Source organism: Bubalus bubalis, chromosome 6, assembly GCF_019923935.1.
Source record: "Bubalus bubalis isolate 160015118507 breed Murrah chromosome 6, NDDB_SH_1, whole genome shotgun sequence".
Classification (NCBI taxonomy): Eukaryota; Metazoa; Chordata; class Mammalia; order Artiodactyla; family Bovidae; genus Bubalus; species Bubalus bubalis.
The window spans coordinates 100,765,222-100,792,095 of record NC_059162.1 but is presented as its reverse complement, the minus strand read 5'-3'; the positions used below and the strand labels follow the sequence as shown (position 1 = coordinate 100,792,095).

The window sequence follows — 26,874 nt, the reverse complement described above, 5'->3', positions numbered from 1 at the left end:
CGGGAGAAATATCAATAACCTCAGATACACAGATGACACTACCCTTATGGAAGAAAGCGAAGAAGAACTAGAGAGCCTCTTGATGAAAGTGAAAGAGGAGAGTGAAAAAGTTGTCTCAAAACCCAACATAAGATCATGGCATCTGGTCCCATCATTTCATGGCACACAATCAAAGGCTTTGGTGTAGTCAATAAAGCAGAGGTAGATGCTTTTCTGAAACTCTCTTGCTTTTTCTATGATTCAGTGGATGTTGGCAATTTGATTGCTGATTCCTATTCAGTGGATGTTGGCAATTTGATTGCTGATTCCTATGCCTTTTCAAAATCCAGCTTCATGACAAATAGATAGGGAAACAGTGGAAACAGTGAGAGACTTTATTTTTTGGGGCTCCAAAATCACTGCTGATGGTGACTGCAGCCATGAAATTAAAAGATGCTTGCTCCTTGGAAGAAAAGCTGTGACAAACCTAGACAGCATATTAAAAAGCAGACACATTATTTTGCCGACAAAGGTCTGTCTAGTCAAAGCTATGGTTTTTCCAGTAGTCATGTATGGATGTGAGAGTTGGATTGTAAAGAAAGCTGAGTGCCGAAGAACTGATGCTTTAGAACTGAGGTGTTGGAGAAGACTCTCGAGAGTCCCTTGGACTGCAAAGTGATCAAACCAGTCAATCCTAAAGGAAATCAGTCCTGAATATTCATTGGAAAGACTGATGCCAAAGATGAAACTCCAATACTTTGGCCACCTGATGCAAACAACTGGCTGATATGAAAAGACCCTGATGCTGGGAAAGATTGAAGGCAGGAGGAGAAGGGGATGACAGAGGTAGAGATGGCTGGATGGCATCACTGACTCGATGGACATGAGTTTGAGCAAGCTCCGGGAGTTGGTGATGGACAGGGAAGCCTAGAGTGCTGCAGTCCATGGAGTCGCAAAGAGGTGGATGTGACTGAATGACTGAACTGAACTGAAGCTGTATGAGGGGTACATGGGAGTTAACTGCATCACTTTCTCTACTTTTTTATCTATGTGAAATTTTCCATAGGAAATAATTTTTTTAAAAAAAGTCTCTACCGTTACTGTATCCTCTCTCAGCATGTCAAGGCCAGGACCTGTTTGACAGTGATTCATTTTCACTTGAGATTAAAAAAATAAACCCTTTCATGGCAAAGAATTAACTTTGCTTTTAAAACATGGATAGCCCAGACACTGGTAACTGGAAAATCGGTCCTGATAACTTTAATTCTGTAAGGGCAGAGCCCCTATCTGCTTATTCACCATGGATCCCACAGCTGATTTAGCACAATGCCTGCCTTGTAACAGGAACTTAATAAATATGTGCTGGTTGAATGAAAAAACAGAATAAGTCAGAAGGGAGCAGGACAATACTGTCTTGGTGAGAGAAAACAGAGAAACAACAATAGCTAGGAAAGCTTTCCAGGAGCCCAAATAATTTGTTTTACCATTGGCTCTACCTGGGGTTTCTGTCTATGGGGTCGCACAGAGTCGGACACGACTGAAGTGACTTAGCAGCAGCAGGAGTTATAGGTGGTAAGGGTTAGGATGCTGCAAAAGAATATTATATTGGGCATCGAGGGACAATTTCCCTTCCCCTCAATATTCTTGTATATATCCAAGTCCACCAGTCAATAGCATGCTTAGCACTTAAACTCAGGTTCTCAGATTTCCTTCCCCAGCTCGTCTGAGGGAACTTATTGATGTTGTACCAGCCTGACTGCTTTCCAGTTACCAGTACTATGCAAGGTAGAAACTTATCCAGAAGCCATCAAGGAAGACTAGCTGTTCCTCTTCTTAACCAGGTAGTTATTAAATCTTTTCCTACCTGTTCTTCTGAGGACTCTAGTTGCATTGCCTATCAAAATCCTTGAGATTAGGCTTCCATGTTGGCTCAGTGGGTAAAGAATCCACCTGCCAATGCAGGAGACATGGGTTCCATTCCTGATCTGGGAAGACCCCACACACAGCGGACCAACTAAGCCCATGTGCCACAACTACTGAGCCTGTGCTCTACAGCTAGTACACCACAACTACTGAAGCTTGTTCACACTAGAGCCTGTGCTCCACAGCAAGAGAAGCCACTGCAATGACAAGCCTGTACATCACAACTAGAGAGTAGACCCCACTCTCTGCAACTATAGAAAACCCGTGTGGCAAAGAAGATCACAGTAAAAAAATAAATTAGTTAATAAATAAATAAAATTATGTATGAAAAAAATCCTTGAGATCAACCACAAATGGAAGTTTTCTTTCTGGAAACCCACCCACATCCTGTGATCTGCCAGACAGTCTCTGGCAAGTGTTTAAGGCCCACAGTTCTATTATCAAAGCAAAACTACAGAAAGTACCAAATTTCTTAATTCATGAAATTAATGAATTCATGAAATTCATAAAACTTCACTCAGAGAGGTGGACTTCTTTTACAAAATTGGAGGAAAACTTGCTTTTCTTTCTTTCCTTCTCTTGGGTAAGTGTCTGGCCCTTTGCTAAGAGGGCCCATCTATGGGACAATTGCCCAGGGAAAGGACATCCTCTTGGAGACAAATAGCACTACAGCTGGGGAGCTCACCCTTGCAGAAAGAAAGAAGAGCCTGAAGCTGTGTAGAAAGATGCTTCATACGTGAATATTAGTTTTATAAAAGTAATTTGCTGGTTATTATGGCACAGGCCCCCAAAATATAAGCTGGTATAGATGAATTATGCTGATAACATAATTTTGTTTCTATAATAAACTATGTTATTTATACAAACTAGTTATTTATATAACTGGTTATTATCAAGGTTTAAAACTGTTAACTAAGTCACAGGGTAGCTTAAGTGATGTGAGTTTGACTCGATCTCCCTCCTTCTTACTTATTTTCCATTAGGAAGTCCACAACATATTTTTTCAAGCAGTAGAGGTGGGCGTCCACAAGGCCTGTGTGGAAACGTATTCTTGGGTGCCTGCAAAAAGAATGAAAGAGAAGAGGGTCACATGAGTTCCATTCTATTATTAGGTAGTACGCGTTAGGAAGTTTCTGAGGGTCAGAGTCATGCTGCCTACACCTCACTCTGGGGAGACCAAGAAGGTGATTATCAGCTCTGATGCTACCACAGAAAAGGTTCTCTCTTTATGGAAGCCCTATTTCACACTTTATGAGGTCTTTAGGCTTCCAAAGACATGAAACCCAAACTGGTAAGTCACCAAATCATTGACAAGTCATCTTCTATTTTACTACAAACTCCTACCCACCATTCTTGTAACTAACATTTTCTTGGTTCTACTCCAACTGCCTCACTTCCGGCAGGCCATACTTAAGCCATGCTTTCCTTTAGTATTTGATATACATTACTCCATGTTCATAGAAGATGAAGTAAAATTTTATGAATACTAACTCCCTACTCTTAATTATTCATCAGGAGTTTCCGCAGGTTTACTTTCTTAGGAAATCTTCCCTGAGGACCCAAGTTTGTGTTCCTACAACACTTGGTACCCACTTCTACCAGATAACTTAGCATAGAGCAAAGTAACAGCCTACTTACTTGTGCTCTTTCCCACTAGACTAAAAGTTAACTCAGGGCAGAGATTTATTTTTTAAAATATTTATTTGGCTGTGTTGGGTCTTAGCTGTAGCACACAGGAGCTTTTGTTGTGACGTGTGAACTCTTGAACTGTGTCCAGGCGGGCTGCACTATGCAGGCTCAGTAGCTGTGGTGCACAGGCTTAATTGCTCCCTGGTATATGGGATCTTAGTTTTCTGACTAGGGATCAAACTTGCATCCCCTGCATTGCAAGATGAATTCTTAACCACTGGACTACCAGGAAAGTTCCAAGATTTATTTTTATAGTCTTAGTACTTAGCATTGGCTCTCACATAGAATGGATGTTTGATAGTGGCTGAACAGACAAACACACAAATAAATTAGGTCAAATTAAGGCATTTGCCTAGTTGCTATTTATTGGCTTCCCTGGTGGCTCAGTGGTAAAGAATCTGTCTGCCAATGCAAAAGACATGGGTTTGATCCCTAGGTCAGGAAGATCCCCTGGAGAAGGAACGGCAACTCACTCCAGCAGTCTTGCCTGGAAAGTCCCATGGATGGAGGAGCCCAGCAGGCTAGAATCCATGGAGTCGCACAGAGTTGGACACAATTGAGAGACTGAACATGCACTAGTTCCTACTTAGTCTACTAACTTTGGTTTCAGCCTGAAGAAATGGCATGTTTCTTTAAAATGTTCAAAGTCATTTTATTTAATAAAATAAAAGATAGTTGAAGGAGAGGAGGGGAGGAGCAGGGTGGAAGAATAGCAGTTAGTTCCAATTGTAGCTGCCTGGTTGTTATCTTCTACTCTGTGTTACTCTCCTTTGACTGCTTATAGATACTTTAGAAGTAATTTCCCAGGTGGCACAGTAGTAAAGAATCTGCCTGCAATGCAGGAGACAAAGGGGACACAGATTCAATCCCTGGGTGCGGAAGATCCCCTGAAGGAGGACATGGCAACTCACTCCAGTATTCTTGCCAAGAAAATCCCATGGACAGGAATCTGGTGGGCTACAGTCCACAGGGTCCATGCGGTCGCAAAGAATCATACACAACTGAGCAACAGAACACACACACACCACCCTGGACTTCCACTCTTTTGGGAAGAAGGGGGAACAAAATGCTTCCAAAAGAGCAAGAGAAAAGTCGGATTTCAGATCTCACATCTATAACACACACACCCCCCAAAAGCCAATTACTGTATACAATGAGGATAAAGAAGAAAGTTACATCCCAATTCTCACTTCCTGAAATTCCTGAGTTCTAAGAAATTCTTCAGAAAACAGAATTTTGCAAATATGGTTACTTACCTTGTGGTGCCCAGGTTTGATTTGAAGTTCACACTATGATAATTCTCCCTTGATCTAACCAATTTGGAAAGCTGAACTCTCTTGTTCAGTTCCTTGGTTTGTGAATTCCTTGACTCATTCAACATATTCTACTTAAATTATTCCATCCTTGCACTACCTTATAAATTATATATCTCATATTTATAGCTGAAGTCAAGTTGTATCATACACCTGGGGAAGGAATAACTTAAAAGTTTGAGTAATCATCTTCTAAATTCTTACCGATCCCTACCTCATACGGCAATAATATTCAAATAGCATTTTACAGTTCATAAATTTTTTCAGCTTTTTACTCTCATCATATAAAGTAGGCAAAACAAAAAAATTCTTCCTTTAAAAACAATTTCCAAAAATTTAGCTGGTACATTCAACTTTAGAGATTTAGCTACAAATTTGAAATACAATAAAGGAACAGAGATGGGCAATTCAGAGATTTTTTTTTCCTTTCACATTAAATTTGTATTGAATGCAAATCTTGGGACCAGGATTTAATGCCATTTAAGTTGCCCAAAAGGTGTTTTCTTATTTTATTTTTCCCCATTTAATTGTTTTTAAATGGCATTAGAAATAAGAATTGGTATTTTAAAATAAAACAAAATAAACAAAACCAAAAAACCTCAAAGAGGCACCAGTAAATCTGGGTAACTGGTTGATTGCTCTGAGCCCAGAAGATGTTTTTGATTTGTACAAAATAAAGAAATCAGTAATAGAAATGATAAGACATTAAGAAATAGTTATAATATTTCTAGGACAATATAAGCCATCAGGATTATTTTTATAGACCTAGTTTTAAAATAGTAAGTTATATAATCTAGAATTCAAATTTATAGTGTTTAAAATTTAAGGGAAAACAAGCATCTTTTTATGATCTTAAAAACAGGAATACCAGTTTTTAAAGCAAGGGAAAAAAAGCCAACAGGCAGTAACTATAATTATTAATATTATTTTAGAATAAATGAGGAATGTATAAATGAAATAAATACTGGGAAAGATGCAAGGATAAGCATTTACTGTTTAACTGCAAATCGATTGCAGTTAAACAGTAAATGCTTATCCTTGCATCTTTTAAAGTATCAAGAAAGTCCTTAGCTGGTTTGTACAATTTACTATTTTAACCATTTTCAAATATATATAGTTCTGTGGGATTAATTACATTCACTTTGCAGTACAACTGTCACCAACATCCATCTCCAATACTTTTACATCTTCCCCAACTGAAACTCTGTATCCATTAAACACTAACTCCCCATTCCCTTCTTCCTCACAGCCCCTTGCAACCACCATTCTACTTTGTCTTTATGCTTCTGGCTACTCTACTGCTGTCGCTTCAGTCCTGTCCGACTCTGTGGGACCTCATAGACGGCAGCCCACCAGGCTCCCCCGTCCCCAGGATTCTCCAGGCAAGAACACTGGAGTGGGTTGCCATTTCCCTCTCCAATGCATGAAAGTGAAAAGTGAAAGTGAAGTTGCTCAGTTGTGTCTGACTCTTTGCGACCCCATGGACTGTAGCCCACCAGGCTCCTCCCTCCATGGGATTCTCCAGGTAAGAGTACTAGAGTGGGGTGCCATTGCCTTCTCCAGGAACCTCATATAAGAAGAATCATACATTCGTTCTTCTTGTGACTGGCTTATTTCATTAGCATAATGTCTTTACAGTTAATGTTGAAGCATGTGTCAAAATTTCCTTCCTTTTGAACTCTGAATAATATTTCATTGTATGTGTGTATCACATTTTCTTTACTGATTCATCTGTCTATAGATACTTGAATTGCTTCCACCTTTTGGTTATTGTGAATGATGCTGCTATGAACACGAGTGTACAAATATCAATTTAATCTGTTTCACACACACATTTCTTAAATTTTAATTATGCAAATTTTCAAACACACACAAAATAAGAGAAAAACATAATAAATTCCTATGTGCCCAAATAGTTTCAATTATCAACATTTTCTAATCTTTAAAACTTTTTGCTGCAGTATTTATTATGGGTTAAATTGTGTCCCCCCCAAAAGATAACACACAATACCTGTGAATATGACCTTAATTGGAAATATGACATCTGTAGATGATCATGTTAAGGTTAGGTCATTCAGTTCAGTTCAGTTCAGTAGCTCATTGTGTCTGACTCTTTGTGACCCCATGAATTGCAGCACGCCTGGCCTCCCTGTCCATCACCAACTCCCGGAGTTCACTCAGACGCACGTCCATCGAGTCAGTGATGCCATCCAGCCATCTCATCCTCTGTCGTCCCCTTCTCCTCCTGCCCCCAATCCCTCCCAGCATCAGAGTCTTTTCATGAGTCAGCTCTTCACATGAGGTGGCCAAAGTACTGGAGTTTCAGCCTTAGCATCATTCCTTCCAAAGAAATCCCAGGGCTGATCTCCTTCAGAATGGACTGGTTGGATCTCCTTGCAGTCCAAGGGACTCTCAAGAGTCTTCTCCAACACCACACTTCAAAAGCATCATTTCTTCGGCGCTCAGCTTTCTTCACAGCCCAATTCTCACATCCATACATGACCACTGGAAAAACCATAGCCTTGACTAGACGGACCTTTGTTGGCAAAGTAATGTCTCTGCTTTTGAATATGCTATCTAGGTTGGTCATAACTTTTCTTTCAAGGAGTAAGCATCTTTTAATTTATGGCTGCAGTCACCGTCTGCAGTGACTTTGGAGGAGCCGTAATCCAATAGGACTAGTACCTTAATAAAGGGGAAACTTGAACACAGAGACAGATATGCAGAAGGAAGACAATATGAAGACACGAGGAGAATGCCATCTACAAGCCAAGAATGCCCGAGGTTTCCAGAAGATAGAAGGGTGGAACAGATTCTCCTTCATAAACCTCAGGAGGAACCAATGCTGAAAATGTCCTGATTTTGGATTTCTAGCCTCAAGAACTGTGAAAACAATAAACTTCTGTTGTTCTAGGCCACCCAGTTTATAGTGATTTGTTAATAGCAAACTAATATAGTTTTTAAAAGCATATTCCAGACACAAAATCATCTTACTGTAAATATTCCAGTATGTGTAGTATGTATTTTCAAATGATAAGGACTATGAAATACAATCATTATATCACTACATATAATAAAATTATCAACAACTTCATAACATCTAATATCCAATCCAAATCCAGATTTCTCTTTTTATAGCTAGTCTGTCTGAATCAGAGCCTCACAATGCATTTGGCAATTTCAGTTTTAAAAAGTTACCCCTTTGTATTTCCCTGACAAGCCATATGATTAGAGTGAATCATCTGTTTTGTAGAACACTGACTGCTTTGAAATATCATTAAAAAAAAATAGATTTATTGATACATGCCACTGAGAAACTAAACCTGCACATCTTAACTAGAGAGTCTCAAGCAGCCAAATAAATATATTAAGATGTATAACATGATCCTTGGGGCTCAGACTATAGCACACTGATTATCCCAGGACTCTCCTATGCTCAATTCTCTTCTCAGTTATCTATCGCTTTATGTAAGCTTTTTTTTTTGGCAGAAGGGAGTCATGTCTTGAGGCTGGCGAGATCAGTTCCTGACCTAGAATAAAACCTGTGCCCCCTGCTACTGAAGCATGAAGTCTTAACTACTGGACTGCCAGGGAAGTCACAGTAAATAGTTTTTTGTTAATTTTTGTTTTTGAAGGCATAACCCCTGTTTTGCTGTTCACTGAACTCAGGGTAGGCAAAGCATGAGTGGGGAAGCTGGAAGAGAACTCGAGGAGGCGTAGGAACTGCAGACATGTTTATTCTCTCCAGGATGGTGCAATAGCAAGACATGCTATATTCTCTCTTGGTGGACCCAGCAGGCACAGCCACAAGGGCTTTTCAGGTGGTGCTTATATAGGTCATGATGCACATGTGCAGTGCTACAAATGATCTCAGCTGTTACATAACCATGCAAAGTTATTATTCACAAAATGTGGGGTAAGAGCAAGAGGACATGGGGGTGAGAGGGCCTGACCACCGCCATATTGACTAATTTGCTCTTTCTCTATATTCTACCCCTTCAGGGTCTCTCACCTCACAATCCAGGCGCGGTCCATCTTCTGCGATATTTCCTTGGCTTAGTAACACTGACCCTTGAACCCACATTCTGCAACAGCAGTAGATGCTACAACAGCAAATAGTTACATCCCTAATACATAGCAAAACCCAACTCCAGGTATCACCTGGAACTCATGCTGCAGTCCTTGTCCTCATGGGGTTAGAAGAGCCACCCACCACATGTGGAGTGCCTTTATCTTCCATGGCCAAGTCTAGTCTACTGTCTGTCCTTGTGAAATTGCAGGGCCTTGAAATTTCAGGGTTTTTATTAAGGACCCACAAAACCCCACACATGCACCAGGCCCACCCCTTCAAAGAGCAGATTTTTGGAGTTTTCACAGCCCATCCACGTGATTCTGTATGCTTGATAACCTCTGGTGCACACTGTTCTAAATCTGCAAGAGCATCAGAGGTTAGTAGCAATCATAGAACACAGCCTTTATAGTATACCTCTGCACAGGGAGCCATCCAATTTCCAAAGGTAAGCACACAGCCTTTACAGTATTTCAAAGTGGAAAAGGGCATCCGAAGGAACATCCTTGGATGCCATGTAATCTTCTAGCTGAACCACCCATATCTCTTGCTGTCGGTGTTTCCCAAACTTGGTAAACTGCTGTTCTGGTCTCAGTTGCCTCCATAGCTCTAGGAGCAGAGCACTAGGCTGTTTATCAATTTTATTTCTGTCAACTCCCGCTGCCAGCAAATCAGCCCACATTTGCATCTGTGAACCCGGATGGGGCCTTTACCAGTTGGCCCACCCTCTTCACGGTCTTCACACTTCTAATCCCCTTTGCCTGCCACCATTCCACTACTTCTCCCAAGCCTGCCACTATTGAGGTGGCAGTTAAGGAACCAAAAGGGTGGACAAGATATTGTTGCAAATGGCAACTTGCATCCTGCCTATAAAATGCTTGTCATCTTCTGAAGGCTCCTCCACCTGCCAGACCAGTACAGAAGCTGGTAGGGTGGATGTCCAGCCGATTCCAAGCATGGTGATGGTTTCCCAGTCATCACCCACCACCTTAAAGTCCAGGTCCTCATTGTATTTTCTGAGCTTCACTTGCCATCCTGTGAAGCTGTCTGCAGACTCAGTGGTTTCCTCGGTGCTCCACGGAGGTGGGTTCAGCAGGACCTGATCCAGCTCTAAACTTGCCACTGTGGTTTCACTTTCCTTTTTTCCTTTCTTCTTTCTCTACAGTGGGGTTGCTCCTTGCTCACATTTCTGGACTTCACCCTGGCTGCAGAGTTGGTGCCGTTCCTCTTCTCTTTGGCCTCCTTGGTACCCAAGGCCTCGAGAGGCTTCACCTTCTTGGCCCCATCCTTCTGCTGCATGACAAGCCTTACTAACAAGTGGGGGCCTGGACCTGTAGTCCAAAAAGATACAATTCTGTCTCACTGTCAGACACACTGGGTTCTTTAAGGCCATGAAGTTCTTGCTCTAATTCCAATATATATTGCTCTAGTTCTTCCAAGCATCTCTGCACAGCCTTCAGGGCAGTCAGGAAATCCACCCATGGTGCCAGTGGTAGTCCATGCCACCTTGTCTGGCAAATGGGAACTTATCACCTGCAACACCTTCTCAATGCTATATGGTGATTTGCCCACTGCCTCCCAATCTTCCACTGGGGCCCATGCTGACAGGACCATGGCCACTGGCTTCCTCCATCCATTGGAGCCTCAGGTTCCTCTACCTGCTGTGTATCCTGCCGACTACGCCAACTGTCTCACTGTTCACTGAACCCAGGTTAGGCAAGGTGCCAGCGAGGAAGCTAGAGGAAACTTCGAGGAGCTGTAGGAACTGCAGACATGTTTATTCTCTCTGGGCTGGCGCAGCAGCAGACATGCTATAGTCTCTTGTAGCTGACCCAGCAGACACAGCCTCAAGGGCTTGATAGGTGCATGCAGTGCTACAAAGGATCTCAGCTGTTAGTAACCATGCAAAGTCATTATTTACAAAACATGGGGTGAGAGCAAGAGAACATGGGGTGAGAGCGCCTGACCACGGCTATCTTGGCTAATTTGCTCTTTCCCTACAAACCCAAGGACAAAGACCAGGAGAGGAAAGTAACTAAATTTTGGAAGCTGTAAAGAAGGATAGTGGTAACAGACTTAGCATACCTAAGAAAGCTGAATTCTAAACCAGCCATAAAGAAAGCTGAGTACCTGATTTGTACTGCAGAAGCCCTGAAAAGATCAGAAATTGGCAGCATAGCTTTTACCCACTAGAAAGTTTAGAGGAGTACTTGAGGAGTTTCAGCTGGTTAGTAGCAGTGGGGATCCTAATGTAGATAAACAGCACGCATTTCAAGACTTTCCACACCATCAGCAAAATAATCAAGAATGTGAACCCATTTCTCATCATCTGTAGTCCCAGAAATAGAGATGTGGCCATGATCCTTGAGGTTTTGACTTAAGTTCCTGTCTTTTTCCAAGATGAATGTGTGAATATTTTATTCCATTTTTAAAAGACATCGTTTAGAAGCTTGTTTTAATATTTTCATTATTCTTCCAGTAAAAAACCTCGACTAGTATTCAAAAGAAAACAACTAACATTGGAGAAAAGCCACATGATTTTCTTATTAAATATTTGGCACAAACACGTTTACTTACAAATTATTAAAAACACATGTCTTTCAGAAATAGGAATTTAAGAGTTGGGGAAGGGCCATTAAAGAACAACTAAGCCAATTTCAGCTGGGGAAATTGAGGCTTAGAGAAGCAAAGTGATTTGCTCAAGGTCATACAGCTTTTCTCTCTCAAGATTAAATTCCAAATTCTCTGGACTTGAATTTCTAGTACCATGCTCTTTCTATCAGTAACATTCAACATTCTTTTCCACTACCTATACTGCCTCTCCAAGTCAGTAATACATCAATTTGATAGATGGGAAAGGTGCTTGATGGATGCTGTGCCTTCTCCAAATCCACTGAGGCAGGATGAATTTGGGCCCACTGGAATAAAGTTATCAGTACTACTTGATGACAGAGGGAGAATGTCTCTGTACCTGACCATAGGCTGAGCAGAACTCCTACTTCAAGTGTCTTACGCTATCTTATTTTCCAGGACCAAATATGTCCAAGGCCCAACAGAAGAGAACATTATTTGCAGTCAAGCAAATACTTCATCCTCTACTGGACAGTGAGAAAACATCGGATGTACATTCCATCCTCACTGTCCTTTTCTGCTACAACCAGTACATATAAAAGTAAGAAAACTTGAAAACAAGAGGCTTCTGGCTCTGTAACTCCTACTTTTGGAAATTCAGTTTGAAAAGAAAGATAGGAAGCACTGTCTTCTGGTATTCAAAAACTGCTTGAAAATCTGCCCTAGCATTTACTCAAGGCCCTGAGATCAACAAGTATGAAGGAAAAATATACCTCCATCTGCTCTTCATTTTCACCTTACCTCTTGGCTATGTCCATCTTCTTTGCTCCTATCATGCTTAACCTTGCTCTCTTTGGCAGGGAACTCTGAGGCTAAGATATTTACTAACAATTCACCATACAGAATAACAAACTAGTTCTCAAGGAGGTTAAAGAGAAAGCAGGAGACAATCTCCAGCTTCTAGCTGTGATTACAGAAACGTAAGACTCTGGCTTCTAAGAATTTTATGAATAAACCTGCCAATCTAATGTAGCATAAACATCAGTGCTTGGTGGATGCATAAATGAGTCAGATCCCTTGTTTCACATAATAATAGATGACCACAAGTAGTCCCTTCTGCATTCCAGAGGACACAATCCCTTTGCTCTTTGGAGTCTTGTGAATTTAGGAATGCAACACTGGATTTCTTTTCAGGTCTTATACCTTAAACCTGTCCTGCACACTGCACACTGTCAGATTACCTTTCCCGCGTCCAGAACTGAAAGCATTCTCTCTGCTCAAAATGTTTTTAATAACTCCCCAATATTCAAGCCCCTCTATTTTTGTACCAACTTAATTTCCCAGCCTCAACTCCTGGTGCTCCCCAATAGAGAGCTTCCATTTGCGCCAAACTGTTTCTAAACAAGTCTTGCATACCCTGTCTCCCACACCTTTGCTCAGAACATTCTCCCCACACAGGATTCAGCTTCACATGTACCTTTGTGTATCAGACCCAAATCCATTTTTCAAGCTGAAATTAATCTATTTTGCTTTCTTGATCACTTCAGCCCCTAGAGTTTGATACCTCCCTTGAATTTTTAGAACACTGTTGGTCTTATTGTTCAGAATCTGATATTGTTTACTACTGTTTGTTAGGCTTTTATATGCATAATCTTCCCTTCCACCAAGGCTAATGTGAACTCTTTGAGATAGTCTCCTGCCTCCTTAAATACCAAAACAGTGGTTTAACAAGAGGAGGAAACTCAATAAACATTTGCCAGTTGAATATGGTATTCCTGAAAAGTATAAAGCATGAACTAAATGGAAAAGGCCTGTCTCTAACTAGATAAATGATATGGAACAACTTCTTCTTCCCTTGGCTTCCAGTATCATTATCTGAAATATATGGGCCAAATGACCTTCTAGCTGTGATAGCATGATTCTAAAATATCTATAAAAAAGATCATATTGTCAGTACAATAAGAGATATCCTTTAATTGCATCTTATGTTCTTGGCTCTTCTAAAATATAAAGAAATCCTCCTCTGTTTCCTAAAATTTTATTTTGATAAATTGTTTAGGAAAAATAATCTGTAAGAACCCTCTTACTTCTTTCCTCAACAGAAAAAATTCCACATCCAGTCTGCCATATCCTGACTGCTGTCAGAAACAAGCTATGTTAAAATGGCTCCATCATAGATACTCTTTATAGAGAGGGAGAGGAAAAAAAAAAACTAATGGGGCTGGTGAACTACAGCCTGCCAGCTGGCTTATCCTACTTCCTGTTTTCGTAGATAAAGTTTTATTGGAACACAGCCATGCTCATCTGGTACATATCTATGGATGCTTTTGTGCTATAACAGCAGAGCTGAATAAATGCAAGAGAGACTAGATGGTCTGCAAAGTCTAAGATATTTACTATTTGTCCCTTATAGAAAAAGTTTGCCAATCCTTGTTCTATACCTCAATGTTCATCAGAGTGCCAAGCCCTAGATTATAGACTTTCAATCATAGCTGGTCACTAGGTGATTTCCCACTTATTCATTCAACAAATATTTATTGGAATTTCTTATTTCTAACTAATCCTTGTTCATTTCCTCATCTGTAAAATGGCATATAATAGAACTACTTCATAGAGCTATTGTAAAAAAAAAAAAAAAGAAAAGCCTTTAACACAATGCCAGGCACAAAATTTGAAAAACTAGAGCTGCTGTCTTATCGTCTTCATTGTCATCATCACCATTACCACCACCACCACCATGATGCTTTTCTTATGTTATAGGAAAAGTAGGCTCTCTCTGATGGCCATGACCACTTAAGGAGAAAACACTAGCATTTCTGAGGGTTTACTTTGTACTTAGGAAAGAGCTATACGTTGATAGCACTCAGACTGCAACCACAAGAATAAAAGAAATGTTCCTCTGATATGAAATGGCAGTTGATCATTTAGGCTTCTGATACCAGAAAAAACAAAAACTCAGTATCTTTTCCAGAGTTAATGAGGAAGAAAAAAATGATTTGAATTTATGAACACCGCTCTTGAGAACTTAGAGATTGCTGGCAGCCTCAAACTCCAGCAACAACATTAAAAGGCAACGTGACATTAAATGAGTCCATGGACGGATTCATATGTGAAATTAAATGAGTCCGCTGACTACCTTCCAAATCAACCATCTACCCAGATTTGGTTACAAACAAATTTTCTCAGTTTTTGTGAGAACTATGATTTTTTAAAAGTCCAACAGCCTGATATATGTATGTAGTTTTTTCTAATTCAATCCAACAAGTAAATGTTGGATTGAAATGGGTGTCTACTTTTCTCTACCACAGTGTTTGTCACGTCTCTCTAAAATGTATAGTTGTCTGAGGAAATAAGTATGCTTTATGCTCAGATATGCAGATGACACCACCTTTATGGCAGAAAGAGAAGAACTAAAGAGTCTCTTGATGAAAGTGAAAGAGGAGAGTGAAAAAGTTGGCTTAAAGCTCAACATTCAGAAAACTAAGATCATGGCATCCAGTCCCATCATTTCATGGCAAATAGATGGGGAAACAGCAGAAACAGTGGCAGACTTTATTTTCTTGGGCTCCAAAATCACTGCAAATGGTGACTGCAGTCATGAAATTAAAAGACGCCTACTCCTCAGAAGTAGTTATGATCAACCTAGACAGCATATTAAAAAGCAGAGACATTACCTTGCCAACAAAGATCCGTCTAGTCAAGGCTATGGTTTTTCCAGTAGTCATGTATGGATGTGAGAGCTGGACTACAAAGAAAGCTGAGTGCTGAAGAATTAATGCTTTTGAAGTGTGGTGTTGCAGAAGACTCTTGAGAGTCCCTTGGACTGCAAGGAGATCCAACCAGTCTATCCTAAAGGAAATCAGTCCTGAATATTCATTGGAAGGACTGATGTTGAAGCTGAAACTCCAATAATACTTTGGCCACCTGATGCGAATAACTGACTCATTTGAAAAGACCTTGATGCTGGGAAAGTTTGAAGGTGGGAGGAGAAGGGGACAACAGAGGATGAGATGGTAGGATGGCATCACTGACTCAATGGACATGAGCTTAAGTAAACTCCAGGAGTTGGTGATGGACAGGGAGGCCTGGCGTGCTGCAGTCCATGGGGTTGCAAAGAGTCAGACAAGACTGAGCAACTGAACTGAACTGAACTGATACTCTTTTTGGGATCCTTCAAAATTCTGGATAATAAAATCCTAAATGATTCACTGGGGGAGTAAAAGAAGATTTAAAACCAAGTGCTGGATTTCCCTGGGAGTCCAAGTGGTTAAGACTCTTGTGTTTCCAATGCAGGGGGCAGGGATTCAATTCCCAGTCAGGGAACTAAGATCCTGCATGGCGTGCCCCTCCCCAAAATCCTTAAATTATTTTACCAAGAATCCTTTGTATCTCTGAATGCATCTTTTGGCCACATGAGATATTAATTATATTGAATTATCTTTCTCTCTTATTTCTACTAGATTCTAATTTCAATTATTCTCATTTTCATCTAAAGTACTGGATATCTTAAATTCTTCCTTTATATATAAAATTTGATTTTCAGTTGTGTCACTTCTGTTCTTCGCAATTTTAAAATTAATTAATTAATTCTGTAGTTATTTGGTCCTCAATTTATTTTCTTGGTTCTATAATATTTTCTTTTATCTCATTTTGTTTTCATAACACCATCTCATCACTGAACTCTTATTTATTAAATTCACAGTCCATTGAGTTGTTCTGCAGTTGTAGAATTATATATATATTTTTTGCCTTTTCTTTTTTAAAATATAAATTTATTTAGAATTATATATTTGTAAGGAAATTCTTTGTATTCAGTTCAGTTCAGTTCAGTTCAGTTGCTCAGTCGTGTCCGACTCTTTGTGACCCCATGAACCGCAGCACGCCAGGCCTCCCTGTCCATCACCGACTCCCGGAATCCATCTAAACCCATGTCCATTGTGTTGGTGATGCCATCCAACCTCTCATTCTCTGTTGTCCCCTTCTCCTCCTGCCCTCAACCTTTCCCAGCATCAGGATCTTTTCAAATTAGTCAGCTCTCTGCATCAGGTGGCCAAAATACTGGAGTTTCAGGTTCAACATCAGTCCCTCCAATGAACACCCAGGACTCATCTCCCTTAGGATGGACTGGTTGGATCTCCTCGCAGATCTTCTGCAACACCACACTTCAAAAGCATCAGTTCTTCTGCATTCAGCTTTCTTTATAGTCCAACTCTCACATCCATACATGACTACTGGAAAAACCATACCCTTGACTAGACGGACCTTTGTTGGCAAAGTAATGTCTCTGCTTTTTAATATGCTGTCTAGGTTGGTCATGACTTCCCTTCCAAGGAGCAAGCGTCTTTTAATTTCATGGCTGCAGTCACCATCCGCAGTGATTTTGGAGCCCAGAAAAATAAAGTCTGACACTGTTTCCACATCTATTTGCCATGAAGTGATGGGACCGGATGCCATGATCTTCGTTTTCTGAATGTTGAACTTTAAGCCAACTTTTTCACTCTCCTCTTTTCCTTTCATCAAGAGGTTCTTTAGTTCTTCTTCACTTTCTGTCATAAGGGTGGTGTCATCTGCATATCTGAGGTTATTGATATTGCTCCTGGCAATCTTGATTCCAGCTTGTGCTTCCTCCAGCCCGTGTTTCTCATGATGTACTCTGCATATAAGTTAAATAAGCAGGGTGACAATATATAGCCTTGACGTACTCCTTTTCCTATTTGGAACCAGTCTATTGTTCATGTCCAATTCTAACTGTTGCTTCCTGACCTGTATACAGATATTCAATGAGTTGTTTTTCTCAGAACAGGTTTTTGCAGTATATTTTTCTTGCTTTAATTTTTGCTGTAAGTTTGCACAGTTGGATACATTGATTCTTTTGGTCTTATTCAGTTTTAAAAAAAAATAGTTTTATTTATTTTTAGCTATGCTGGGTCTTCCTTGCTGCACAGGCTTTTCTCTAGTTGCAGTGCATGAGTTTCTCATTGTGGTCACTTCTCTTATTGCAGAGCATGGGCTCTAGAGTGCACAGGCTTCAGTAGTTGTGGCTAGTGGGCTCAGCATTTGCAGCTATCAGACTCTAGAGAAGAGGCTCAGTTGTGGGGTGCATGACTTAGTTGCTCCACAGCATGCGGGATCTTCCCGGATCAGGGATGGAACCCATGTTTTCTGCACTGGTAGGCAGATTCTTTACTACTGAGCCACCAGGGAAGCCCATGCTTGTTTTATTTAATGTGATATATTATAGGTGAATTTTTTTTTTAATGTTTATATTTATTTATTTGGCTGCACTGGGTTTTAGTTGTAACATGTGGGATCTTTTAGTTAGAGTATGTGAGGTCTTAATTGTGGCACGGGGGATCTAGTTTCCGGACCAGGTACTGAATCTGGGCCCCCTGCATTGGGAATGCAGAGTCTTAGCCACTGGACCACCAGGAAGTCCCATAGATGAATTATTATCTTTCATCCTTTCATATCTGAGAGGGCTATCATGTGAGTCTTGGTTATTTTGTATTCTGTGTACTTTTCTACAGCTTCAGGGAATGATGTGCATGGGAGAGATGGAAAGGGTATAAGGAACTCACCAAGGTACCATAGAGTCTTTGTTCAATTACTTCTCTTTCCCAAGATTCTGTTAAACATTCTTGTTTCATTCTATATACCTAAGGAGTTACCCCATTCCTATGGAAGTCTCTAGCTTCACCTTATTTCACCTGTTCATTGTTTAAGGTCAGATCTTTTGTTTCTGTTACAGTCAACCTCAGGGAAAATTGTTCATTTTCCCTGGTGCATCACTTACTCCTCAGCAGTGTTTCCACTGCTTCTCAGTCAGAAGATAAATGTACAGATAGGTACTCAGTTTGCTTCTTTTCAGATCTGGAGCTATTAGTGAGAATTTGCAGGATTTCATTAACACATCAATATGGCTTCTGGGGAATGCTGATAGGGCGGAGCTGAGAGCCCACTGCTATTCCTTTCTGTTCTTCATTGGAATCTTGCTTCTTTCCTTGGTCACCAATTTTTGAGCTTTATTGTGTTTAATTATCCTACTGTGTTTGCTACTGTTGAAACTCTGCCAGTTTTTAAATTTTTAAATTTTATTTATTTATTTAATGGTTGTGCTGGGTCTTCATTGCAACGAGCACGAGCTACTCATTGTTATAGTGCCTAGGCTTCTCAATGTAATGGCTTCTCTTGTGGTGCACAGGCTCTAGACACACAGGCTTCAGTAATTGCAGTACTCCGTCTCAGCAGTTGTGGTGCATGGGCTTAGTTCCTCCATGGCATGTATAATCTTCTTGGACCAGGGATCGAACCTGTGTCCCCTGCATTGGCAGGTGGATTCTTATCCTCTGTACCACCAGGGAAGTCCCTCTGCCGGTTTTTAAATTATTTCTCACACTTGATTAGAAACTAGTAGTAGGAAGTTCTGTGGTATAATCTGAAGTAGCCACTTTAATCCCCAAGTGTTTTCCTCAACAGCTGTTTATTTATAGGTGATGTTTACTATGTTTTGGTCACCTACTATGGAACAGGCATTATGCTAACTGTTTTACATACATTTATTGGAAGGACTGATGCTGAAGCTGAAGCTCCAATACTTTGGCCATCTGATGTGAAGAGCTGACTCGTTGGAAAAGACCCTGATGCTGGGAAAGACTGAAAGCAGGAGAAGGGGATGACAGAGGATGAGATGGTTGGATGGCACCACTGATTCAATGGACGTGAGTTTGAGCAAACTCCAGGAGATGGTGAAGGACAGGGAATCCTGGTGTGCTGCAGTTCACGGGGTTGCAAAGAGTTGGACACGACTGAACGACTGAACAACAACAAATTTCCCATAGCAGCCCTATTATTATTAAACTCATTTTTACAGATGAGCCAACCAAAGCTCTAATATAGAACTCTTATCCACAGGAGTAACTGGGCCAATTGAAACTAGAGTTTAACTTCATTTTCATTAAAATATATACTCTAAAATATGTCTTCTACCTCTACTGTGCTGGAGAGCAAAACAAACAGGAAAAAACACACCAACCAGTGGAAAAAACATACCAACCAGTAAGACATTTTTCTTTCCCAATTTTCCCTCTCACATTCATTTCATCCAGGCTCCAAACATTTATTAAGCATTACTATGTAGTGGCATCAGGCAGTGATGCCCACTGAGGATAGTGGGTTCTGAAGTCCAAGCTGAGGAAGTAGTCAATAAAATGCTGATTAAAGAAAATGTGACTATGTTACCTATGTGTAGCCATTGGGATGACTACTATGAAAAACAAAATAAAACAGAAAATAATGCATGTTAATGAGAATATAGAGCAATTAGAACCCTTGTGCATGGTTGGTGGGATTGTAAAATGGAAAACAGTATGGACACTCCTCAAAAAATAAAAAATAGGAACTATCAAATAATCCAGCAATCTCACCTCTGGTATATATCCAGAAGACTTCAAAGCAGGATCTCAAAGGGATATTTGTACATCCACGTTCACTGCAGCATTATTCACAAAAGCCAAGAGGTGGAAGCAACCCAAATGTCCACTGATTGATTAACAGATAGAGAAAATGTGGTATATATACACAATAGAATTTATGAAGCCTTGAAAAGGAAAAAAAATTCTGATACATGCTACAATGTGAATAAACCTAGAGGACATTATACTAATTAAGTGAAAGAAGCCAGTGACAAATACAAATAGTATATGATTCCACTTATAAATGGTACTTAAAGTAGTCCAATTCAGAAAAACAGAAAGTCAAATGGTGGTTACCGGGGACTGGGGAGAGGAGATAAAGGACAGTTGTGAATTTCAGGTTTGCAAGATGAAAAAGTTTCAGAAATCTGCTTCACAACAATGTCAATGCATGTAATGCTACTGAACTGTACCCTTAAATATGGTTAAAGTGATGAATTTTATATTGTGTGTTTACCACAGTTAAAAAAAAAACAGGAAGTTCTATAACACTGTCAGAAAGATAGCTCTGTTTCCTGTTCTCTCCACAGCCACTTGCTCTGCTCTGAAGCAGGATTTGATTCTACCTTGGCCAGAAAAGACATAGGGAAAAGCTAAGCTTGTGTGGTGAAGAAAAGCCTCTATCCTACCTCATGGGAAAACATTCACATACTTTTGTCAGTTTCACACAGATTAATCTAGTTTTCATTTCGTCTTTCCCATCCACTGGGTGGTTTTATTTTGTTTTAAGACAAGGAGAACTGCCAAAAACAAAAACCCCAGGGCTTACTTCTGTAGGATGGATCCCTTAATGATCAGCTCCTCATCCAAGTCTGCTTCATTAGCCATGAATAGCAGCCTCTTGCCTGTGTTGTCCACTCCAACGAAGTCACGCTGCTCCACTGAATCACACACAAAAAGGAAAATCAAACAAAGCCATTGACCATGCCTGTGTGACTAAGTCAGGGGACAGGGCACCTGCTCACAGTGCTTTTGGAACCAAATACAGGAGTGAGTATTATTTAACACATACTCACCACAGTGTTTAAAACATGGGTAGTCACAATTTTTTTGTATTGCTCTAGAGGATATAATTAGGTTAGCTGGTAAACTTGAATAAAGTCTGCAGACTAAAGTATTATGCCAATGTAATTTCCTATCTTAGGAGATTGTCCTTTTTGGGTGAGGAGTATGGGGGAAAGACACACATTGATGTGTTAAAGGCAAAGGGAATCATATCTGTAATTTATTCTCATAAATAATTCAGAAAAATAATGATTATATAATATATTGTATATCATCAGGTATATTGAATACATAAGAGGGAAAGAGGGAGAATACTAGAGAAAATGCTAATATTTGGGGAATCTGGGTAAAGGATATATGCAATCTCTGTACTACCCCTATAACCTGTAAATGTGAAATTATATATAAAAAATGAAAAGTTAATGAGATGATGGATATTTTAATTAGTTTGTGGTAATCATTTTATAATGTTTACATATATCAAAACATTATGCTGTTTATCTTAAATATATAATTTTTATTTGTTAAAAATAATAAGTAAATATAAAAAATGAAAAGTTAAAGAAAAAGAGGGGCAATCAAGATACTGCTTAGCCAAATTAAGTGGATGAATCTCAAGTTCACTGCATGGAACAGAAGGAAAGTACAACTGCTTCTCTGCAAATAATAACCTAGGTCTGCTCACTGTGTAAATGGGAATAGTGTTTAAGGACATCCACATTTAGCCAACAGTAACTATATGTGTATTATGCACTAGATTCTATGCTGTGGATGGGAGCAATGAAAGAAAATAAGGCACATATTTACTAGATGAGGAGAGTTCTCTGGCAGACAGTGATCTTATAGGCTGCCATATTATTGCTGTCTTCTGTGTCATATTTCTTTCCCCCAACAAGATTACAAATTCTAAAAAGGCAGATTTATGATTCCTTTAGATCTTCCACAACATCTAGTACAATGTTGAACACTTAATAAAATCTGCCAGTAACATCCTTACAGTATCTGTTTATAGCTTACAAAAGCATTTTCACATAAAGACAGCATAGTGTAATGATTAAGAAGAGAGCTTCTGAAGTTAGACTACTTGGGTATGAATTCCACATACTAGCTGTACATCTTTGAGCAAAATACTAAACTTCTATTCCTCAATTTCATCTGTAAGAAAGAAATAATAGTGCCGACACCTACCTCACAGGATTGTTAGGAGAACTAAATGAATTAATAGTTATCTGTAAAACTGTATTTAGTGCTTTTAACTAAAACATCGAATAAAATGTTTAAGTTTAAAAAATGAAACAAAAGACACACTCTCATTTGATCTTTACAACAATCAAATAAAGCAATGATTTAATACCTCTTTGAAAGAGAAAAACTAAAAGTTGAGTTCTAGGAAAAATGGCCATCTGTAAAGATGAACTTGTCTACCTCCTATTGACAGACAATGGCCACTATATAACCTAATATGCTTCCCTGTTGGCTGCAGCTGCCTATACCTAAAACCAAATGTTTCACTCAAGTGTACAATGTGTTTAGTTCAGGTTCTTGAAAGCATTCATACTTTCAAATGTTTTTGGTTAGCTCACATGCAGTGTTTTAATCTGAATAGGGAGAAACTGTCATAAAAAATTACACTTTTCTTTTTGTTACCAAGATAAGTGAACTCCAAAGAAGGAAGGATAAATAATGCCAATATGCTGCTATCAAAAGTCTACAAGCAGTAAATGCTAGAAAGGGTGTGGAGAAAAGGGAACCCTCTTACACTGTTGGTGGGAATGCAAACTAGTAGAGCCACTGTGGAGAACAGCGTGGAGGTTCCTTAAAAAACTGGAAATAGAACTGCCATAAGACCCAGCAATCCCACTCCTGGAAATACACACCGACAAAACCAGAACTGAAAGAGACATGTGTACCCCAACATTCATCACAGCACTGTTTATGATAGCTAGGACATCCTAGATGCAACCTAGATGTCCACTGGCAGATGAATGGATAAGAAAGCTGTGGTACCTATACACAATGGAATATTACTCAGCTATTAAAAAGAATACATTTGAGTCAGTTCTAATGAGGTAGATGAAACTGGAGCCTATTACGCAGAGTGAAGTAAGTCAGAAAGAAAAACACCAATACAGTATATTAACACATATATATGGAATTTAGAAAGATGGTAATGATGACCCTATATGCAAGACAACAAAATAGACACAAATATAAAGAACAGACTTTTGGACTCTGTGGGAGAAGGCGAGGTTGGGATGATTTTAGAGAATAGCACTGAAACATGTACATTATCATATCTGAAATAGATGACCAGTCCAAGTACAATGCATGAAACAGGGTACTCAAAGCTGGTGTACTGGGACAACCCAGAGAGATGGGATGGGGAGGGAGGTGGGGGGTAGGGTTTGGGATATGTGGACCCGTATACCTGTGGCTGATTCATGTCAATGTATGGCAAAAACCACCACAATATGGTAAAGTAATTAGCCTCCAATTAAAATAAATAAATTAATTTTAAAAATTAAAAAAAAAAGAATGCTAATATGAAATTTACAGAGAATTTCAACTGAAGCTATATTTTACAGAGAATTTCAAATGCCTCAAAGCAACTGTGACATATATCAATTCATCCATTACATGGAAACTTGAGAATATAACAAAGTCTGCAAAGGTCTGATTACAAGCCAACATTTTAAAAAGAAATAACACAGAGATGTTATTTTTGGATATATTTGGAGTGCTTACCCTATCCAACTCCTCTGGCCCACAGAAACCTTGAATTACTCAATGTCCTGGGAGCAATAATTTTCAACAAATCAATTTTTCAGCTATGTTGCACTTCAGTCACATTTCCCTCACTCTCAGGCCCCCCTCCTTCTATTGGCTTCTTTGTAGCTACCATAGTAACTAGGACCTCAGAATATGATACAAACTATAGAAACTTGGACAGGTTTCTTTCTGTTCTGCATTAACAAAGTGAATTCCACCTGGGAAGCACAGCAAGAACATCCTAAGATTGTCCATCCTAAGAAAGTTTACACAAGTAAGGTTAAGAAGGCAGTTAAAACTATGAACTCCCATCTTAAAAAACTGTCATAACCATATCCATATATTTTTCCAGTTTTTTTTTTCTTCTGTTTCCTCTTTAGTCATTTACTTATCCATTCATTCATTCAACTAAGAAATATATTTGTGCACCACCCTGTGACAGGTCATATGTTTGGGGTGGGGAATCTCATCTCATTTTATGAGGCCAGTATGATTCTGATGCCAAAACCAGACAAAGATAAGAGAAAGGAAGATTACAGGCAAATTCACTCATTATATAAATATAAGAATCCTGAATAAAATATTAGCAAATAAAAAGTAATAGTGTATATTATAGATTTAAAAGGGTTACAGATTTGTTGTAGCTCTTCCCATCAAGAAATAGAGCCTAGAATGTAAAATGGTAGCCACTGTGGAAAACAGCATCATGGTTCCTTAAAAAATTAAAAATAGAATTACAATATGATCCAGCAATTCCACTTCTGGATATATACCCAAAGGAATGAAAGTAAGGTCTTGAAGAGATATTTGTATACCCATGTTCACAGCAGCATTACTCAAAATAGTTAAAATGTAGAAGCAACCCAAATGTCCATCTGTGAACTAAACAGATAAGCAAAATGAGGTATATACACATAAGAGAATATTATTCAGCTTAAAAAGGAAGGAAATCCTAAAATATGTTACCACATAGATATACTTTGAGGACACTGTACTAAGTCAAAAAAAGACAGTGACAAAAAGACAAATACTATATAAGTCTATTTATATATGGTACTTAAATTAAGGTAGCCAAAATCATACAGACAGAAAGCAGATGGCATTTGCCATGGGCTAGGAGGAGGGAGAAAATGGGGATTTATATTTAATGGCTATGAAGTTTCAGTTTTATAAGATGAGAAGAATTATGGAGACGGGTAGAGGCGATGCTGCTCCACATTATAAATGTATTTAATGCCACTAAACTACATTTTATGTTACATGTTTTTTACCAAAGCAAAAAAGTGTGAGGAAAAAAAAAAGAGTGCTGACCAGAAGGGAAAAAAAAATTAATATGGTTAGCTCCCCATCCTTTATATCTAGGTTGGTCTAGTGACTAACTTTGACTAACAAGAGTTTGGAGAAAGTAACACAATGTAAGTTCTGATTTTTGGCCTCAAGAGATTGTGTAGCTTCTGTTATTTTCTTAGAACCTGCTGCTGCTGCCATGTGAGCAAGCCTGGGCTAGCCTCCTGTGTAAGAGACTAAATGAAAAAAGAAAGGGACTTCCCTGGTGGTCCAGTGGCTAAGACTTCACACTTCCAATGCAGGGGGCCTGGGTTCAATCCTGGTCAGGAAATTAAATCTCATATGCTGCAACTATGAGTTCACATGCCACAACTAAGACTCGACACAACTAGATAAATAAATAAATATATTTATTTTTTTTTAAAGAAAGAAATGTGGCTGTCCCAGCTAAAGCCCTAGACATATTAGTGGGTTCAGCTTTGGTAGGCACACTCAAAGAATTATAACAGCTTCCTAGCATTCACACCCTTCTGTATCCTCTCCCATTGAATATGGGCTGGCCTAGCTACTTGCTTCCATCCAGCAAGGGGAAAAAGTAATGAGATATTATATTTGTGATCAGGTTACATAAATTCATAACTTATGCTTTGCTAGAAGATTCTCACCTTGGAGAAAAGGTCCATTTAACAAATGGAGCAAGGAAGAAGGGACATCTACATGGGAAAAAAAAAAGCCAACCTCATACCATATACAAAAGACAAATCTGTTTGGATCAAGGAATTATGTGTTAAGCATAAAACTTAAAAATTCTTAATAGAAAATCTAAGTTAACACTGTTCAGAACTTGCAGTACGGAGTTCTTCAGCAAGACATAAAAAAGAATGAAAATTTGCCATTTGTAACAACATGTAGGGACCTGGAGGGTATTATGCTTACTTAATGAAATAAGTCAGATGAGAAAGACACACACAGTATGTTATCACTTATATGTGAAATTTAAAAAATAAAAAGAAACAGACTCACAGATATAGACAACACTAGTGGTTACCAGTGGGGAGAATGAAGATGGAGGCATAACAGAGGTAGGGTATTTACAGGTACAAACAACCATGTATAAAATAAATAAGCAAAAAAAAAAATAGATTGTACAGCACAGGGAATGTAGTCAGTATTTTATAATAATTATAAATGGAATATAATCTTTAGAAACTGAATCACTATGATGTACACCTGAAACTTAGATAATATTGTAAACCAACTATAATATACTTTAATAAAAAAAAAAAAACAGGCAAACAAAACAGAGAATTGGAGTTTAAGAGAACATTAAACATGTATGAATAAAAGTTCACTTAATTTTTTTTTAAAAAAAAGGAGATTAATTTGAGAAAAAAATGTCAGAACTGAGGACTTGAATTTTCAGATTGAAAAGCCCAAGAGATCATCCAACACAAGAGATGTCATTCAACACAAGAGACGACAATTAAACACTAAGGCATATCAATGTGAAATTTTAGAAGTTTGGAAATAATAAGATTCTATAAGTTTCTAGAAAGGGGAAAAAAAAGTTTCATACAAAGACTCAAGAATCACTATGCCATTGGACTTCACAGAAAAGCTAGAATATAGTGAAATAATACCTTCAAAATTTTGAGGGGTCAGGATTTCCATGAGAATTTTATATCCAGCCAAAATATCCAATAAGTATTAGAGCAGAATAAAGATGTGCAAAAACTCACAAAATTTATTTTTCACAAACCCCATCTTAGGAGGCTACCAGAGGATATATTTTTATACA

General features: G+C 39.0%; 1 protein-coding gene across 1 annotated transcript in view; it reads right to left on the bottom strand.

The window, feature by feature from the left end:
- The window catches only part of EIF2B3 (eukaryotic translation initiation factor 2B subunit gamma), a 117,262-nt gene that overhangs the window by 39,217 nt on the left and 51,171 nt on the right, over positions 1-26,874 (bottom strand). Inside the window, exons 5-6 of the mRNA XM_006052575.4 lie at positions 20,785-20,896; positions 2,872-2,961 (exon numbers count right to left, since the gene is read on the bottom strand). Coding sequence (XP_006052637.3) covers positions 2,872-2,961; positions 20,785-20,896 — 202 coding nt within the window. The remainder of the gene's footprint in view (positions 1-2,871; positions 2,962-20,784; positions 20,897-26,874) is intronic.